Source organism: Triticum aestivum, chromosome 5B (genome assembly GCF_018294505.1).
Source record: "Triticum aestivum cultivar Chinese Spring chromosome 5B, IWGSC CS RefSeq v2.1, whole genome shotgun sequence".
Taxonomy (NCBI): Eukaryota; Viridiplantae; Streptophyta; class Magnoliopsida; order Poales; family Poaceae; genus Triticum; species Triticum aestivum.
The window spans coordinates 610,446,878-610,466,881 of record NC_057807.1 but is presented as its reverse complement, the minus strand read 5'-3'; the positions used below and the strand labels follow the sequence as shown (position 1 = coordinate 610,466,881).

The following is a 20,004-nucleotide window of genomic DNA, read 5'->3' as shown; positions in this document are numbered from 1 at the left end:
TTGGTCAGAAAGGTCGTAATTTCCTTACACGAAATGATCATAAAGCAAATAGCACTAGTTCGCTGCCTTATTTCTAGTTGTTAACGACCAATATATATGGTCATAGCCTTGTAAATTGTGGTGGGTTGCGATGACTAGGCGCCATCTCATCAGTTTTGCCTATGTGTCATGTCCATGTGTCAATTTTTGCCCTAGGTTGTGAAGCAACCTATATTTATGTTATTCCAAAAATTCCCAAAAAATTCTCATAAATTGTTTGGATCATATCTTCAACAAATATGTCAAAAACCTTCCTTGCCTAGTTCAAAAATAATTAAACAATATTAATTTTCCTATTCTGTTCAGAGCAGCACTTTGTGAAGGAAGTGTTATTTATATTTCTTGTTTTCCCTAAAAATTTGTGAAGACATTCTTCTTAGTATATGATCATCCTCAGCCAAAACTCATGCTCATTGGCCATGTGCATTTCTCGTACCGCTAATCAAACACTTGGCTGCTAATTCATGTTTGAGCATAGTTCGGTATCCTCATGAGAATCTTCTGTTATAATTCTCTTCCTAGCACCTACCTGGGGAGTGCCCAACCCACTTGACATTCCTAGTCCGCCCAGAATGCATGGCAACACCGCGGTCACGCGGTGACCACGCGACGGGCATGCGAGCTTACGCGCTCTACAGTTGGGGCCCTCGGCCACCGTCCAAACCTCAATGTATCGCCGTCAAACTATGTATTTCTGATTAAATAGGTACGTATGTACCTAGAAATAGTTTTTGGAAAAAATAAAGAGCAAACTATGAGGCAGTTGCAGTTCAAATTTGACCTGCTTCCTACTGAATCGGCGGGAATTTGTCTTTTTCACCAAAGGTGGATCAATACTTTTGACACCCAACCATTTTGTCAATTGTGCACCAAATATAGCCTAGTATTTTATAAAATTGATTAGGTCCAATTTTGCAACAAATATATGGTAGGTCCTTCACAAAAAAAAACTCATTTCGGGCACTCGGAAAATGGAAAATGAATTTTCCGTGTAAAGAAAATGAAAACTGCCTTAGGCAACATTGTTTGGAATTCCAAGATGCACCCTTGTGCACAATATGAGATCATTTGAACAAACTATGCCATGAATGTGGCCATAAGATTGATCATTTGGCTTGAAAGTCATAAATCTTCACGCATGATAGCTCATTTCCGAGAATACTTTTTTAAAATAATTTCCATATTACAAATTGATTATTTTTCCTGGAAACTTGGTCACATATAATGACACAATGCGAAGGTTTTCCAATTTTTTGTTTTTTTTAATTTTTTATGCCCGTTTCAAAATGCGGTCAAAACAGCGGGCTTGACCGTTCCTAGCTAGTGGTTGAATGTTGGAAAACTTTTGATGTTTCTCTGATTAAATAGATACTTATGTACCTAGAAATGATTTTTGGAAAAAATAAAGAGCAAACTATGAGGCAGCTGCAGTTCAAATTTGACCCGCTTCCAATTGAATCGGCGGAAATTTGTCTTTTTCACCAGAGGTGGATCAAAACTTTTGGCACCCAACCATTTTTTCAATTGTCCATTAACTATGGCCGAGTATTTTATAAAATTGATTAGGTCCAATTTTGCAACAATATATGGTAGGTCCTTCACAAAAAAAACTCATTTCGGGCACTCGGAAAATGGAAAATGAATTTTCCGTGAAAAGAAAATGAAAACTCCCTTAGGCAACATTGTTTGGAATTCCAATATGCACCCTTGTGCATAATATGAGATCATTTGAACAAACTATGCCATGAATGTGGCCATAAGATTGATCATTTGGCTTGAAAGTCATAAATCTTCACGCACGATAGCTCATTTCTAAGAACACTTTTTAAAAATAATTTTCGTATTACAAGTTTATTATCTTTTCCTGGAAACTTGGTCACATATAATGACACAATGCGAAGGTTTTCCAATTTTTTGATTTTTTTTAATTTGTTATGCCCGTTTCAAAATGCGGTCAAAACAGCGGGCTTGACCGTTCCTAGCTAGTGGTTGAATCTTGGAAAACTTTTGATGTTTCTCTGATGAAATAGATACCTATTTACCTAGAAATGATTTTTAGAAAAAATAAAGAGCAAACTATGAGGTAGCTGCAGTTCAAATTTGACCCGCTTCCAACTAAATCAGTGGAAATTTGTCTTTTTCACTAGAGGTGGATCAAAACTTTAGACACCCAACCATTTTTTCAATTGTGCATTAAATATGGCCTAGTATTTTATAAAATTGATTAGGTCCAATTTTGCAACAAATATATGGTAGGTCCTTCACAAAAAAACTCATTTCGGGCACTCGGAAAATGGACAATTAATTTTCTTTGGAAAGAAAATGAAAACTCCCTTAGGGAACATTGTTTGGAATTCCAAGATGCACCCTTGTGCACAATATGAGATCATTTGAACAAACTATGCCATGAATATGGCCATAAGATTGATCATTTGGATTGAAAGCCATGAATCTTCATGCATGATAGCTCATTTCAGAGAATACTTTTTTAAAATAACTGTCGTATTACAAGTTTATTATTTTTCCTGGAAACTTGGTCACATATAATGACACAATGCGAAGGTTTTCCAATTTTTTGATATTTTTGAAATTTTTATGCCCGTTACAATATGCGGTCAAAACGGTAGGAATGACCGTTCCTAGCTAGTGGTTGAATCTTGGAAAACTTTTGATGTTTCTCTGATTAAATATATATTTATGTACCTAGAAATGATTTTTGGAAAAAAAATAAAGAGCAAACTATGATGCAGCTGCAGTTCAAATTTGACTCGCTTCCTAGTGAATCGGCGGAAATTTGTCTTTTTAACCAGAGGTGGATCAAAACTTTTGACACCCAACCATTTTGTAAATTATGCATCAAATATGGACTAATATTTTAGAAAAATGATTTAGTGCCATTTTGCAACAAATGTATGGTAGTTCCTTCACAAAAAAACACATTTTGGTCACTCAGAAAATGAAAAATGGTTCTTTTGAGCAAAGAAAATGAAAACCTCCCAAATCAACATTGGTTGTCATGCCTAAATACACACATGTACAAAATATTGGTTTATTTGAACTAACTATCAGAGGTTAAATGTTTTCCTGAATAAGAGGGTACAAACTATAAGAGAAAAAACAAAAAATGCTTAATTCTGATTAGTGGAACCAGCTGTGGCATGGATCAGTGACATGGCAAACATATGTCCATCCATCCATCCATCCACCCCTCCGCTCTCTCTCTCTCTCTCTCTCTCGCTGTCACACAGCTAACCCTAGCGATCCACCCCTCTCTCTCGCATAGCTAACCCTAGCGATCCACCTCTCCCCTCCCTTCCCCTCGCGCAGCTGCCACCCACCTCCACAACACCTTCTTCCTGTCCCGATTCCCGGACGGGCGTCGACATGGCCAGCGTCAAGATGTCCATGAACCCCTTCTATGAGATTGGCGTGGAGGAGGCGCTGCGGCTCTGCGAGGCCAGCACCGCCTCAGAGGTCGTTGCTGCCACCGTCGGCCCCGCGCAGGCTGCCAACATGCTCCGCACCGCACTCGCCATGGGCGCCGACTGCGCCGTCCACGTCCTCCAGGACCCCGATCCCGCCCGCCCGCTACTCCCGCTCTCCGTCGCCAAGATCCTCCGTGCCCTCGCGCTCCAGGAGAACCCCGACCTCCTCATCCTCGTCAAGCAGGTTCTCAGATCGGCCTCGATTAAGTCTGTTTTTTGCCTCGTCTTTCATGATGTCTGACTTGCTCTGCATCCTGCCTGCGCGTGCAGAGTGCTCCCTCCAGGTGAAGTCGCCCATCGAAGCGCCAAGGGATTCGTCTCCGAGGACGAGTTCCTCTCCATCCCGGAGTTCTCCACCAACCCGCTCTCCCAGGTCTGCCTCCCCTCCTCCTCTCGTCGCCGAGGCGGCGAATTTTGTTCCCCTGCTCGCTTTGTCCCTGTCGTTCCAACTCCAGATGGCTGACTAACTGTAGTACTAGCGCGTGCCGGCGAAGCAGATCCTTCTTGTTTTTATGCGATGTCCTTGGATTACACACACTACTTGCCTGTACTACTATTTTCCTAGTAGTATTGTATACAACTCTGTCACCACTCAATTTGGATAGCAGTTGGGATTCCTCAGGAAGGAAGTATAATGGGGAAAAAACTAATCAGGGTTCCCCACTCAATCAAGGAGCTAGGTGCATCTGAAAATGTTATTCCAATTGCCTCACAGAACATGTACGCAATCGATCGGCATAGGGAGTTTTACCACGGTTGAACACATGTGGAACACATCAATCCACCCACTGATTTTTTTTCACTTGATAGCTGTGCTGCTCTTTTTCTATCTATGTATGTATCTATCTATGTATCTATCTATTCCTACCAAGCAAATGGAAACAAACAGTGGAACACTACCTAATCTAGTCTTGTATAGTTTTAGGTGTATAAATTACAGACAGACTTGTATAGTTTCAGGTGTCCCCCTTCATTCATTTCCTAATCTAGTGTATACAGACTTGTGTAGCTTGTATACTCTATTCTTTGCCAATACTCTATTTTTCAGTGGAACATTATCTCTTGCTTGCTTGCTTGCACACCCTCTTATTTTTACTACTTGTATAGTTTGATTGATATATGCTTTCTACGTCTGTATGGAACCTAAACAAACATGCCATACAAGGAAATGGAAGGCTTGTGTAGTTTCAACTGTTTGTTGCCAATGATTAATCATCTTGTTTGTTTTTTGGCTGCATCTCACATACATTCTTATGCCTGTTTACTCCAGGTCAGGCTCACGTTTCCCCTCCTGCCCGCCGACGCACTGCTTGCAAACAGAAATGAAGCGTCAATGATATGAACCGCAACAACAATTGACAGAGTGGCATGGACCCCAGAAGGGACGCAGCTGCTGGCTCTGTGCCCCAGAGAGCCATGCATGCGCCATTGGTTTTGTCGTCCATCGCTCCTCCCCGTGTTCCATAGTACCTTGCTCGTTGCTTCGTTGAATTGCTTGGATGGTGCTCGCAATTGCGTGGTTTGGTTTCGTTTGACTTAGCACTGAATCCCTCAATTTACCATTCCGTGAACAATCCTCTCATGGTATTTGTCTACACTAGATTACTCCTACAGTGATGATGATGTGTGATGATGATGTGTCTGAAACCAGTGACCAAAACAAAAGGTCATGGGTTCCACGACCTTTTGTTTTGATCGCAAACATCTACGACCTTATCCCGAAGAAGGTCGTTAATTTCAGTTTACGACCGCCAGCTTTTGACCATCTGTTTTTTTTTCACAAAAAGGTCGCAAATGAAAAACAATGACCTTTCAGTGACCAATAGCGGTGGTCACAAGTTGACATATTTCTTGTAGTGGCAGCTACTCTGCTCTTTGTTATTTTGTATTCTGACTTTCTGTTAGATTAAACATCTATCCTCTATAATGAATGTATAGTTGTGAACCTTCTATCCTATGTAATGAATGTATAGTTGTGACCCTATTGACATGGGCTATTACTATTCCTTGCTTGGGTCTTTATGTTGTCCAATCAAATAGCAATCTATCATAGGCAGCTACTTTGCTCTTTTTTTTATTTTGGATCTGGCATTATGTCATTAATTAGGATTAGGCATGCTGCACCTATGGGATGGACCAGACAATGCGCCAAGATATGTTGGCAACAGTTACATTATCTATAAAGACGATCTCATGTTTGATTACTCTTGCAAAGATTTGTACTTTGTTTACATCCGGGTAATGTGTTGAGCCAGACACCACCTGTCAGCATCAAAATAAGAATATGGCACCAGAACCTGGATTACTACTAACTTAGCATTACCTATTTGAACAAAATATTTGGACCGGCACCCTCGCGCCAAGGCGCGATCCCGATCTAGTTATCTATACCCAATAATTGCATGCGACAAGAAGAGAACAAGATGATTGATGCTTCACCGATCACTAATAATTAGGTGGGAGGCACGATGGTAGTAGCCTAGGAAGACAAGGTGAGAATTATTGTCATGCTTGATTCACCTGATTTTCATCTACGAGAATTGGTTTAACTCTTTGGAAAGGGAAGGAATCCAGTCTGCAATTCCACCAATAATGACCGGGAAGGATTCCATGTGTGTGTGTTCGCCACCCAGCTATCAGCGATCCAACTTCACAATTTCCTTTATAGTGCCTCATATTTTTCTGAAACGCCTTCTTCTTGTGCCCAACTTGCGTACAAAGTGACAAAGACAGTTAATTTTTTGTACCACCATCATGATTTCGCCCCAAATATAATAGTAAGCGCTAATGATGACACCATCCCTATCGAGAAGCACAAGTCATCATGCATTGAGGGAGCAGATTGATCACCCCAACCCGGAATTCCATGAGCCTGTTTAGGATGAACGTGGAGTAGCTCGCAAACCATGGCCATGGTGGCACCATCCCCTCTCTCAGTTCTCTCGTCCTTTAGGAGTTCCTTACTAGAATTAATCTTTGAATGAAGAAATCTCAAGGGCACAAATTCACAGTGTTGCAACCAACGATATTCCTTAGCTAATGTAACAAACAAATAGTAAGAGATAAAATACCACTACAAAACCATGCACAACTCAACACTCTCGGTTTCTCACATTGACACGCCTACGCCGACCATGACAGCCTGTAGCATGAAATCATATCACCCCTTGGAATTAAACGAATGGCCGCTTGGACGCAAGATGAGGAGTCGACGATGATGCAGCCCACGGAGCGGGTGCATGGGCAGGAGAAGATGCGTCTGCCGCGAGGATGGTGATGTTGAGCTTCATGCCCATCTTGCAATGGTTCCCCGCAGTGCAGATAAACCACCTCCTCCCTGCATCGCCGAGGTGGACCTGATCGGTGCCGGAGGTCCAGGCAAGGGTGCCCTTGCTGTTCTTACATGCCTTGAAGTCCGGTCCGCTCACTTCCACCACGTTCTGGGAGGCCTTTTTGTAATTGAACACTGCAAATTAGCTCGAGCTTCTTTACAATTTTCTGATAGAGGATCATGAATTTATTTAAAATTGATGGTAAATGCTCGTCTTTTTTAAATAAATAAGTGCAAACAGCTAATCCGTATGGAGAATTTTTGGAGCAAGTAATAGTGTATACTCCATTCATTTGGCGTGTCATAAGACTTGGATTGATTGGCTACCTAGCGCGTCGCCAACCGTGAACTGCTTGCTCTCGGACCAGGCGGTGTAGTCAAACCCGAGCGTCCACCCTGTGCCATCGCCCACGGGATGGACGGTGGCCGATGCGGCCAGCAACGGGAGGAAGACCACGGCCATTGTCACCGCCACGGCAAGCATATGCCGTGAAGCCATTGAGATCTTTGAGCACAGAAACTGGCACTGAGTAACTCTTCTTCCTTCTACTTACTGATGAAGTACTGAACTGTACACTGGGCTGGGTGTGAGGAGAACAAGTAAACCTACATGGTTATATATAGAGAGATCAATCTTGTCCGGATTCACGTGCATACGTAGTGCATGGGAGGAGAAATGGTCAAGATGGACGTGGAGCTCTGCATTGCAGTGACCAATGGAACGAATGGACACATCGATGGATTTATTATAACAAGCAGGAAAGGATTCAGCAACTTAATTTTGATTAGTTTGACCCGGTCGTTCTCTAGCCAGCTCGTCTCGTTATGCGGCTCTCCGTCCACCTGTGCTCTTGTGAGCGTACGCGACGTGCCTGCCGGGACAAAGGCGCGGAAGAGGAAGTCGCTGCCGGCCGTCCACCACACTTGGCCGGAGCCGGACAAAGGTTCGCTGGTCGTCGGTCCAAAGTCATTTTCCCCTCTTTCGCTGTCTAACATTAGTTTCAAGTCGCCCCAGTTAGGCCCGATGTTAGATCTGGGAGATGACGATTCCAGTCAGCCCATTCAAGCCCGATGTAGTAGAATGATAATGTTTTTGGTCGACCCATTTAGCGTGCTATGGGTTTATCCATGGGAGCATCTATTCCAGAGGGAAAGCTATCCACGAGGCGATTTTTCAAACCCCACATGCAACAAAAGAATTCATCACTCGCTTCATCAGGGATTTGGGGGTGGTCAGGGAGAAAAAAGCTACGACCCATGCTCCTAGGGCAACAAGCGTTGCTACACCTGCCAGGCGACCGGCTGCTCCACCAGCTGGCTTCGTAAAGATCAGTGGCGGTGCCAGGATCTAGACCTAGTGATGTCGAGATTTACAAATGAAAACAGATGTAGATAAATTAAACAAGAAAGAAAAGAGCTTTTATTGCAAACTGATTATTCTCAAACAAAAAAAGAAAAGATACGTTATCCATTACCATTACAAAACTTAAGATCTGACAAGTGACAAAATAAGATTTGCCAAGATAAACAAGATCTTAGTTTTTTAAGATGAAAAGAATCGAAGAGAAAGAAGATAACATAGAACTTACAAGTAGAAATGGAATAAAAGGAGAAGGGCTTGCTACGCTCGTCGGTGGTGATTCCTGAGGGCTGAGGGCGGGCTGCATCCACGTTTTTTTAGCAAATTGGCTACCTCAATGCTCGGTGTGCTCCGTGTGCAGCTAGGGCTGCAAACGAGTCGATCTCGAGCGAGTTGGAGTTGGCTCAGCTCAACTCATATGAACATTCGAGCGAGCTCAAACTGAGTGAAGCTCATGATCAAGTTGTAGAACATGACTCGTGCTCAGCTTGTAACGATCTCGAGTCGATCTCGAGCTAGTTTCGAGCTAAATGAGATGGTAAAAAAATATAAATCTATGGATGAAAAACAAAAAAATTAAAGTTAATATGTGGGAAACCTTTGCCAAAAATATAAGATATTTAACACATAGTCAACCACGTGCTATACTTAGGCCTAAATCTTCTCTGCACTTAATTAAGTTTTCATATTCGTTGGTAAATAAAATGGAAAAAAATTATGGACAACATATATGGTAATAAATTATCTTATTTCCATTTCATACATGGCATGATCATTTAACATAATGATATTCTTCGAGCTATCGAGCTAAAATCGAGCCAGCCAACATTGGCTCAAGATCGGGTCGTTTTTTGGTCGAGCTACATAAAGTGTTCAAACTCAGCTCGTTTATTTTTGAGTCGATCTCGAGTCAAGTCAAAAAATGATTTGATCTCAAGCGGCTCACGAGCCTCGAGCTTTTCTTGCAGCCCTATGTGCAGCATGTACACAGAAAGTGAAGAGGAGAGAGAATAAGGCTAATCACGGGATTTGAGGATCTGCTGAGCGAGGTAGTTAATTACGATTTGTGTTGGTTCTTTTTGCTATATGGACCAGCCAAATCTCACGCTAAGCAGATAACAAGTGGGCTTGTGTTGTCAATTTGTACTCAACGGTGAGGTAAGCCTAAGGCAGGGCTCTTCGACTTGCAAAAATCATGTGTAGTCATTTGACCGCACAGCGTTAACGTGGCTTCGCCACTGGTAAAGATACATGTGGATGCAGGGATCAGGGCGCAAAGAAGGGGGTCCGCGGCCGCTGTCTGTCGAGACAGTCAAGGCACCTACTTAGGAAGTGCGGCTCTGGTAATAGGTGAGGTGTATGATCCCGCACCCATGGAGGCTATAGCCTGCCGGGAAGCTATTTCATTAGCACAAGATCTCCAAGTTCATAATCTTGTTATATCTTCGGATTCAAAACAGGTGGTCAACGACATTGTGAAGGGCAGTCAAGGGGTGTATGGAGCCATCATCAACGAAATTCAGGCCAGATCGGCCGCCTTTACCTATAATTTTATTTTTGAAAGTCGAGTAGTTAATTTTGAAGCTCATAATCTAGCTAAGTTTGCTCTTACTTTAGCTTAGGGGCGTCATGTGTGGCTTGACCAGCCACATGACCCAGTTTGTATCCCACACTCTGTGGAGTTTAATCAATATAAAAGGCTTTTACCCCTCAAAAAAAAATTGTCCACAGGTTTGCCTCCAAAAAAAAAAATCTAGAACACGGGCACGAGAACTATATCTCGTTTATGGCGAGATGGAAGCAGGTCGCGCCTGAAGAATTTCCTACCCGCTAGAGTACTAGACCAGCCAATATTTGTCCATTCGTCGCTTGCTCACTGTTGCTTCGTTGGTTCGCTGTTCGCTTTGCTTTTTCTGTTTCCGTTTGTTTTCCTTCTTTTCTTTTTTATCTCTTTGGGTTTAATTTCCTCACCAGTTTTCTGTGGTTCTTTTCTTTGTTAGTTAATTTAGTTTTTTTATTTTCAATGGTTTTATTTGTTTTTACCTTTTGTCGTCATTATACTTTGATTTTCATTCTTTCTTTCTCAGTTTTCTTCACTTTTTGTTTTTACTGGTTTTCTTTTTTTAGCACATGTCTACGTTTTTTGAGTGCACGATATACATTTTTAGAGCACATGCGAAAGATTTTTCATACACGTTAAACATTTTTCTTTCAAATATATGTTGAAACAATGTTTTGAACACATGGCCAACACATATACATGTTGAAACATAATTTAAAATTACGAGAACATTCTTTTACATCTTATAATATTTTTGTAAATGTCAAAACCATTTTTTTGAAATGCGGGAAAATTTCTTCAAAATGTCACATATTTGTTAATGGTCTGAGACATTGTTTATAGAACAGTAAACATTATTTACATTGTAAAGATTTTCAAAAAATATCACATACATTGTTTTCAAACACAGGAACATTTATTGTTGACACAAACATTATTTTAAAAGCGATCTATACCTTTAAAATTGCACTAACCTTTTTCTTACTATGTTAACATTTTCCAAATTCACGGTTTTTATTATTTTAAGTAATTTTAAATTTATAAATATATTTATTAAAAAAAGGAGTAAAAAATGAAATTAATGTGACATCATCATGACGCCAGCGCGATGACCCACTTCCCTACTGAGATGGACCACCATCGGCTCCCTGTAGAGTGTTCACGGGCGAGGCAGCCGTTTGGGTCGCTATAAGGGGCGCCCATCTATGGGTATCCCTTTGGGGGCTTTCAAGCAGACGTGCCCGACAGTACTCCAACCACCAAGTGGTGCACCCCAGAGTTGCCATGTGTCATGCGTTGACGCACCCTGCTGTTGCATGATTTTTTGGTTTTTTTGCAGGTTTTTTGTTTTTTCTGTATATTCTGTGTTTTCGGTTTTCGCTTGGTGTTTTTAGGTTTTCCTTTCCTTTTGTATTTTTGGTTTTTAAATGCTTTGCCTTCTTTGTTTTTCGTTGTTCTTTCTGTGTGAAGCACAAAAAAATTCAGTTGTGCTCACAATGAAGCATAAATAGTGTTGATGTGCTTCCCTAAAAGAGGTGACAAACAGAGTTCTACTTTGCGTGAAGCACAAATATTCTTCCCCGAAAAGCGAACCACAGTTGTCCTCGAAAAGTGAAAGCATAGCTGTGCTTCCCTCAAAGAAGTGAAGAAAATTGTGCTTCCCAAAAAAAAGTGAAGCACATTTGTGCTTTCAGTTTTCATTTTGTTAATTTCCTTTTTTAATTTATATTTTTATCTTGTTTTATAATTACGATTTTTCCATTTCTAGTTTTTCCATAAACAAAGTTAGTCCAAACCTATTAATATGAGATCTAACTTCGAACACCTCAACGTGAAAAACGCAAGGTGAAAACGATTTGTGATTTGGACATATGGTTCAAGAGATAAAGCTTGCTCAAAAAATTCACCTATGAAAAAAGCACATGCTCACCATTTGTAAACAAATTTTGAAAAAAGGGAACCTTTTTTTAGAAATGTTGTCCATTTTGCAAAAAAATTAATCTAAACAGCCAAACATTTTTGAATTTGGGAGAAAAATAGAATGAGATATTGGAAATTCTGAATAAAATGTAAAAACACAAATATCATTTGAAATTGATTTTTATAAATAATGAACAATTTTTTTTTCAAAAATAATGAAAAAAACACAAGAAAATGTAAAAATACAAAATAAAAGGAGAAATTAAAATAAACACCAAAGAGAAAACCGAAAAAATCAGTAGAAAAGGACAACAAAAAAAGAAAATAAGTTCATAAACCTCCTACAAGGTTCCCAAAACCATTCAGGGCTTTCTAGAAGCTTCCCAGAACCGGATATTTTAGTCACTTGTGCTCGCTAAAATGGGCCAATCCATTTACTCGTTCGCTTCCTCTCTCATGTGTATTTTGAAAACAGTTTGACGAGGTGAGCGTCATATAGCAATCGCCAATTGGTAGTCATGCAACTATTACTATCTTTTTTTAGAAAATATCACTTATCAAGGTACCCCACGGTCATTTTTCAACGCGGTAAGTGTCGCAGCACATGCGCATCATTTGTCGTAGTTAGAGCATCTCCATCCGTTGGCCCCCCAGGAGGCATAAAAACGCTGCCTGGGGGCGAGCCGGCGGCAAAATCGGCTCTGGGGGCGGTTGGGCACCCAGTCGTCGCCCCCAGGCGCCGATTTCGGCCCATTATTCGGCCCATTTTCGTTCAAAAACGGTCTGATATCTGTGTGAATCGGCCCATATTTGGCGCAGTTCGGCGTGTTTCGGCGTGAATTCTCCATAAATAATTCAACAAATAGAAAGCAAATAGTTTATCACATAGTTCGCGCGTGGTTCAGTGTGTTTTTGCCTCCATAATTCGTCACAGAAAATTAATAGAAATCAAATAGTTTAACAAACAATTCAATACAAATTATATAGTTCAACAAATAAAAACTCATATTTCATCACACGTCGTTCTCGGCATCGCCCTTGAGCCTCCACAGGTGTTCCACCAGATCGTGTTGCAGTTGTTGATGCACCTGTGGGTCTCGGATCTCCTGACACATGTTGAGGTAGGCAGTCGAGGTTCCCGGTAGCCACTACAAGGATTCCGGTCTATTGCAACAAAAAATATTGCTACAACCATCTTTTGTTTCAATAAAATACTATATTACCACAAAATTCCAGTTTGTGGTAATAGGATCTACATATTGCCACAATTTTGTTTCATCGCGCTAAGTACTTGTTTTGTTGCAATAGAAGCCATGTATTGCCACAAGCTACATCGGCGTTGTAATACGGTAGTGATATTGCAACAATTCTGTCCCGTTGCATGAATTGGCCATCTTTTTGCAATAATGGCTAGGTATTGCAATAAAGTACATCTTTGTGGTGATATTTAGACATATATTGCAACAACTCTGACATGTGGCGCTAGTCATAGATACTATTGCAACAAAGCATGTATTGGTTGTAATAGGGTGACTTTTTGCCTCGCCTTGTGTTGCAATAACTATTACATATTGCGACAAATTGAGCATGGTAATACGTACAACATAATGCAACAATCCTCTAGTGTTGCCGAAAAAGGAGCAGGATATTGCAACGATATTCTCTATAGTGCTCCTGATTTTTCCTTTATTTATTATACTATTTCACAGGATCTGATTAAAGTCGCGTACTAGTTTACAAAGGTATTAACACATTAGGTCATACAACTTGCACCTAAGTTGCATTTTAGTCACATATGTTGCAAAGTGGACATCGGTGGTACCACAACTTGGAGGAACGCTCGCTTACGCGCGTGCGAAGCGTTGCACACTCGCGGACGCCCTTCACTTTAGTGTTTCTTGCACCGCCAAGGTCTCCTCCACTCACCCTACTGACCTACTCCGGTAGCAAGGTTGTCCTCGGCACCCAAAAGACGCCAAGCTCAGTGCCCTTCTCACAAAGGTGAGTCATGAGAACTGAGCAGCAAATCCTCATGTTCTCTTCCTAACTTTTCTCTATCTTGCTTGATGTGAGTGTATGTGTTTATGTGTGCTGTTAATAAAAAAGGAGATTCAATATAAAATTATGTGTTAAACAGAGAAATTGCGCAAGGCTGCATAATATCTCTTTTTAAACACTCCTAGGCTCCATTTAAACAGCTCTTCAGACACCAATTGAGCAGCATAACAACTAACTACATCAAGATATATATAAGGACATATGACACACGATTTTAGTAGGATATAACAAACCATCTCAGCAAGATATATACCACATGTTTCAAAATGACAACACACAAATTTCAGCAGCCATACTAGTATAGATTGTTCACAAAAGACCATAAATTCAAGGCAAAGTAGTGAAAATAGCAACAACACTAAAACACCACAAGTTCATAGCAACATTGTGTACATAGCATCACTGTCAAAAGGAAAATAGCAACAATACTAAAAGAACAGCAACTACTCTTCTCTTCTCTTCTCTTCATCACCAAATTGTTAGTGTTGGGCACTAGCTTTTGTTCCCATTTGCCACAACATATGACACTATGCGGGCATGCCTTGTTTCAACCTGTTTCGTATCAGATTAAACTTCTGAGAGATGCTACTCGTAGGTAACCATCAAACAGTTCAAGAACTTATACTCGTGGCTTAAACATGTGAAAAGAACCTTACCAAGAGATTAAAAACTATACAAAGAACCCATGGTCATCATCCAATTCTTCTTGTCCCAAAGGAGCAACATGGCCATCATTTACGTAAGCCTCATCATCATTCGTATCATCATCAGGTTCGAGTCTCTTCATCACTAAAAGAACAACAACTACTCTTTTCTTCTCTTCATCACCAAACTATTAGTGTTGGGCACTAGCTTTTGTTCTCATTTGCCACAACAGATGACACTATGCAGGGGTGCCTTGTTTGAACCTGTTTCACATCAGATTAAACTTCGGGAGAGATACTACTCGTAGGTAACCATCAAAAAAGTTCAGGGTATTATATTCATGGCTTAAACATGTGAAAAGCACCATACCAAGAGATTAAAAACTATACAAAGAACCCCTGGTCATCATCCGATACTTCTTGTCCCAACGGAGCAACATGGCCATCATTTACGTAAGCCTCATCATCATCTGTATCATCATCAGATTTGAACTAGACATCTTCAAACTCAATAGGTTTTATATTTTCTATGACCGAAACGTCAACGCTGGATCCTTCGTCATCATTTCTGCACCAACTAGTGATCTCTTCAGGTACTGTAATTTCTAGCACTGGTAGGAGTAGATTTCCATCGAGACGCATGACAGACAGGGCATTCTTCTGCATCAGCATGTTCATTACGGAATAGCACGCAATCATTAACACACACGTGTATCTTCTTGCAGTCCAGCCCAAGATCTCGGATCACCTTCCTTACTTTTGCGAGATTAGTAGGAATGCAGTGACCCTTTGACAGCACCTGCGTGGACATCTGCAAAACTAAGTCACATGCTCTATTGGTCATCGTGGACACGCACTTGATTTGGTAAAGCTTCACAATGAAAGATAGCTTCGTGAAATCCTTGCAACCTGGGTACAAATCATTTTATGCCTCTTTCAATAGTTCGAAGAAGACCTTGGTTGTTGCATTTGGCTCCTAGTTCCTTTCATCACCGCTCGAAGCATCCACATGAATGTCTCCCGCACCTTCACCAATGTCTGCATTGCCTCCATGTTTGCGCCCTTTATGAGAGTATTGAGCATGTCACATACCCCAGAACCATCAACTACATCGTCTTCATTATCAGAATCTTCAGACATGCTTCCCTCATTGGATTGTTCACCATGGTATATCCACCGAGTGTAGGTTGGATCCATCTCATTGAACAACAAGTCAGTATGAACATCCTTTTTATTTTTTAGAGCAATATTGAGACATCTCCTACATGGGCATGTGAGCACCATCAAAGTCAAATTTCAAGAAATCCTTCATGCCAATTTTCCACTCAACAGAATCTCTTTCCCTGTCCATCCAACTCCCATCTCGTGTCATTTTGCCTTATCTCCGTAAAGCCAGTCCTATTAAAAAAACATAACAGCTGCATTAGTAGTTGTATTACAGTCAATAGCAGCACTAGCTGCATTACAAGACAAGACCACAGGGATACATACATACCAGTATTACTGTCACATGGTAAAGCCAAATTTATCTATACACTGTAAAGCAAAATTTGGTTGATGGAACAAGAAATAGTATTGCTGTCACATGGTAGTACATGTGACATGAGGGTAAATAAGTTCAGTTTAGTAGTTGGCTATACCGCATCCCTTCCTCTCCCGCCTCATAGTCAGACCCTCCCGACCTCCTTTACCTTGTAGCCTCTACCCCGGTCGGATCGGATGGCGAGGTCGCCGGCAGCCCAACCCCGACCCCCAAGGCGCCTGATGTGTCAATCCCGGTGGCCAAGGTGCCGGATCCGTCGTCGGCAGCAGGTGATCCATCAGATTCAAGATACTTGCTTGATTCTTTACTTGATTCAGTGTATGATACTTGTCATGCAATTTAATCTTTAGGATTTTCAGTTGAATGGTTGCAGCCTTAGATGAATCTTTATAGATGGTTTGATTTGAATGATTCACTCAATTAAATCTCCTATGTGTTTCTGCTTATGTTCCATGAATTCTCATTCAGTGTGTTTTTTGTTTAATTTCTCTTCGGTTTGAGGTTCAGTATTTAGAATCATGGTTCTGACTAAAATGTTAGGAAAAGCTCCTGTACTGTTTGCTAATGCATAAATAGCTCAGTCAGTGCTACTTTGATTTCTTTGAGACGATTTCTTTGTTTTTAATTTAAGGGATCATTTGATCAGGACAGGGATGGCCAAATCAAAGCCAGAGCAATATTACACTAATCCCATGGCCTGAAAATTATTCCAGATCTATTTTTACCTCTGTCACCCGTTCTTTAGAAGATCTTCTGTCACTTGCATTATTTCTCTAAAGCGTGTCATGTGAAAATCTTGTTCTTATGGCTTCCACATTGTAGTCAAACTGAATCTGATATAGTCATTCTAAGAAGCATTATATTAAAAATATAGAAGTTTAACAGATTTTGGTAGAAGATAATTGATTACCAAAGTCATGACAGCCAAAGAAGAGACCACGTGTGCGTGAATTTAGTGATGAGGGGCATACTGAACGGTGTGAAGCAACCTAAAATGTTTTGGAGCAACATCACTAAGAAGACACCATCTTAAGCCAAGGAGCCCGAGACAGCAGCTTTGCGATTATACAAGCACATGAGCAGGGAACAGATTGAACTGAACTGAAGTATACGAACGACATTCATGTTCATCAGATTCAGTTTTGAAATTTGCCTGGGTTTTCTATCTTATTATTTCCCTGAACCATCTTATTATGGAAGATGTGGAAGAGCATGAAAGTAGCTACCAATAAAACAGCAAGCAAGGGAAAATTAGTCTGCTACTTTCAAACTAAAATCAGCATACTTATGTTGTATGTATATCACAGTACAAATTCCCATGTGATGTATTTTGAATCTAAATTTGCTGCAGTTGCAATGAAAAATATAGAGGGAAACATCAGGGGAAAATCATACTATTGTTGTTCAGGTCATTGGTCGCAAGGGAGACAGGCGAGCCAGTACGGGCGGTGCTGAGCAGAGGGATGGCTGACCAGGGGAGAGCTGCTGCAGGGCATTGCACTGAAGTGCACGGGAGACCCGGGCAGGTGAGCAGGATGGCAGGTCCGTTGGCGCCGGAGATGAGGTGTCGGACGGTCCAGCCACGCGCCCACGGGCAAGATCGACCAGCCGAGATCCAGTGAGGAGGAGGCCGACGGGCGGAAGGCACCGAGCGGCGGGTGGCGAAGAAACGTTAGAGGGAGAGGGGAGCGGCAGGGAGATGCCGGTGTGGACTGCTTCATCGCGCCGCCATGATGTGGATGCTGGATGCGGCCAGCGCTCGGGCCGCGCAGCGGCGGAACAGGGGATCGAGGTATTACTCAGGTCGCTCTAGGTAGTTTGACCAGGGTCCGACACGTGAAAAGGAAAGAGGAAAAGGATCGTGGGAAAGATGGAGCGAAGAAAACAGAGGCGCAACCGACCAGACGCGCGTCTGATCCATCGTGCGAGCCCTACGCGCTCCACCAGGGTGTCTGATCAATCGCGCGAACGCGGACACACTCTACTCGAAAGTATTACGGAAATACATGATCGACCAAACTTTGAAAGAAGATAGTAGTTCTATTGACCAAACTTTGACTATCTGCAACTTTTAAACCACAAATCCGAATGACCTCATTATTTTTGCATTCTTTTAAAAAACTAAACTGATATTCATAAAGTAATTTGGCTGCATATTTTTACCTACTTAAGTAGTGTAGGTAGCATGTGTCGGCATGACAACCAGGGGTCCGGCACCAGCCAATTTCCTCTCGGTGGTGTTCCGGCGCGGGACAGCACGCCTCCGGGAGGTGTCCCTAGGCGGCGGCGGTCCGGTGCGGTGGTGGTGTGTACTGACGGTAATTCTATTGACCATTTCCTCCAAAAAAATTTACTTTTTCACCCCCTTCCTGCTAAACACCCTTCAATAGAGGCATAAAGAGATAGCGACAATTAGGTAGATATTTCTGTTATCTAATGGATTAGAAACACATTGAGTACACTTCAAAAATCATCCCGTCATTATATTTTTGTGTAACACCACTTATCATGTTGTTTGTCGTGTCACACAGTGAAAGATTTTCAGAATTTTGTTGATGTCATCTGTGTGTGCATGAGGGATGATTTATTTCCTCCCGTTGCAACGCACGGGCATGTTTGCTAGTGAATACATAAAGAAGGGGCGGATAAGACGAGGCAACGGTCCAATACTTGAAGGTTTTTTATATCTGAAAATGAATATTTAAATAAGAGACAAATCGTTGGCCTTATCTGGATACTTTTTTGTTTTTTTATCAAATGTGCGATATTCCAATAAGTGATTCTCAAAACTAAATTTGTTTGGTTGATAGTTGACATAGTTGAATCTCTATTATTTTCAGTAAAACATAGGCAACATGACTATGTTCGACCTACTGTGGCGCGGAGGACCATCCCGAGTCGCCCTCGCAGGCGATGGGAGAGATCGTTAGCCGCCTCCCAGCGCCCCACCTCCCGCTTATCCCCTCCCCTACCGCAGCTAGAGGTCATTACTAGGTGAAGCCCGACAGCGGCGGTGGCAACATGGCTCGTTCACGCCCTTACGAGTGGATCCGATGTAGGATGGATTCAACAGGCAAAGGCGTCGCGATGCAGGGTTGTTTAATTTACATAGTTGAATCTCTAACAAAAGCGACATATTACGTTGGCCCTACTCTCGCGTGGACAAACCCTCGACGAATTTACCGGTAAAATGAAAGATGCTGAGATCACTCCATCTCAAGATTGAAAAGTGAGATCGAGACTGACATAGATAGACCCTCTCATCAACCCATCCCATCAGTACTTATATTTCGAGCCAAGAGTATAACCTAATAGTTTTGAAGTGAGGGTCACATGAGGTTTTTGTGATATGTAGTTCAGAACTGGCCAATTTTTTGACATATCCCAACCTAAGTGTAGATCCATGATGAAACAACACCTTCCTAATTTGCTGCGTGTGTTTGGCGAACCATGGTTGCGGCGGAGGGGTTGAAGCACTGTGGTACATCACCTACCTAGTTTGTGCACTGGTTGACGGTGAAGATATCCATGGACGTCGTGTTCCTCCCACTCCTTCCGTATTACTCCGAGTGAAAACTTGATCTTCGGATCGGACGGTGACGATGTTCGTAGTCGTGCCTTTCCGGTCCGGCATCGTCTTGGAGTCATCGGTCCGGGATGTCCGATGCACATCTTCCAAGATGATCGCTCCTCGTGCTGGTGGTCTCCGTCGGCTCTAAATGAATCCCTTTTTTGCACGTCTTATAGGTGCTTGGTAGTCGTTGAGGTTGTGTGTCGGTGACCGGTATTTGTGTATCTTGCCTTGGGTGTGTGTCGTTCATTAGTATCGGTTGCTTCGATGTATATGATGGTTATTTTACAATATAACAGGAAAGCTCTTTTTCATTCGTTAATTGGCTCCCTCAAATGGCGACGACTATACAAATATTCACAATGAGGACGTTATTGTGGAGGGCGCCGAATCACCGCTTCACAATTATCCGATTTGGTGGTTTTATCACCATGATATAACTTTTTACAAATACTCGAAATATATTTACAATCTAGAAAATTCCATCAAAAA

General features: G+C 41.7%; 2 protein-coding genes across 2 annotated transcripts; one reads left to right on the top strand and one right to left on the bottom strand.

The window, feature by feature from the left end:
* Nucleotides 1–3,210: 3,210 nt before the first annotated feature.
* Nucleotides 3,211–4,866, top strand: LOC123115088 (electron transfer flavoprotein subunit beta, mitochondrial-like). The gene is made up of 4 exons (XM_044536354.1): nucleotides 3,211–3,223; nucleotides 3,323–3,731; nucleotides 3,795–3,897; nucleotides 4,795–4,866. Exons 1-4 carry the CDS (start codon nucleotides 3,211–3,213, stop codon nucleotides 4,864–4,866), a joined length of 597 nt encoding a protein of 198 aa, XP_044392289.1.
* A 1,831-nt stretch (nucleotides 4,867–6,697) lies between these two features.
* On the bottom strand, nucleotides 6,698–7,354 carry LOC123117131 (mavicyanin-like). Its single transcript, XM_044537961.1, has 2 exons — nucleotides 7,183–7,354; nucleotides 6,698–6,990 (listed from the first exon to the last, which is right to left on the bottom strand). Exons 1-2 carry the CDS (start codon nucleotides 7,352–7,354, stop codon nucleotides 6,698–6,700), a joined length of 465 nt encoding a protein of 154 aa, XP_044393896.1.
* Nucleotides 7,355–20,004: the final 12,650 nt, after the last annotated feature.

Coding starts and splice junctions, on each gene's coding strand:
- LOC123117131 (XM_044537961.1), bottom strand. CDS start 7,354: ATGGCTTCACGGCATATGCTTGCCGTGGCGGTGACAATGGCCGTGGTC. Junction 6,991..7,182: donor CACGGTTGGCGACGCGCTAG/GTAGCCAATCAA, acceptor GCTAATTTGCAG/TGTTCAATTACAAAAAGGCC.
- LOC123115088 (XM_044536354.1), top strand. Junction 3,732..3,794: donor CTCAGATCGGCCTCGATTAA/GTCTGTTTTTTG, acceptor CTGCGCGTGCAG/AGTGCTCCCTCCAGGTGAAG. Junction 3,898..4,794: donor CCACCAACCCGCTCTCCCAG/GTCTGCCTCCCC, acceptor TGTTTACTCCAG/GTCAGGCTCACGTTTCCCCT.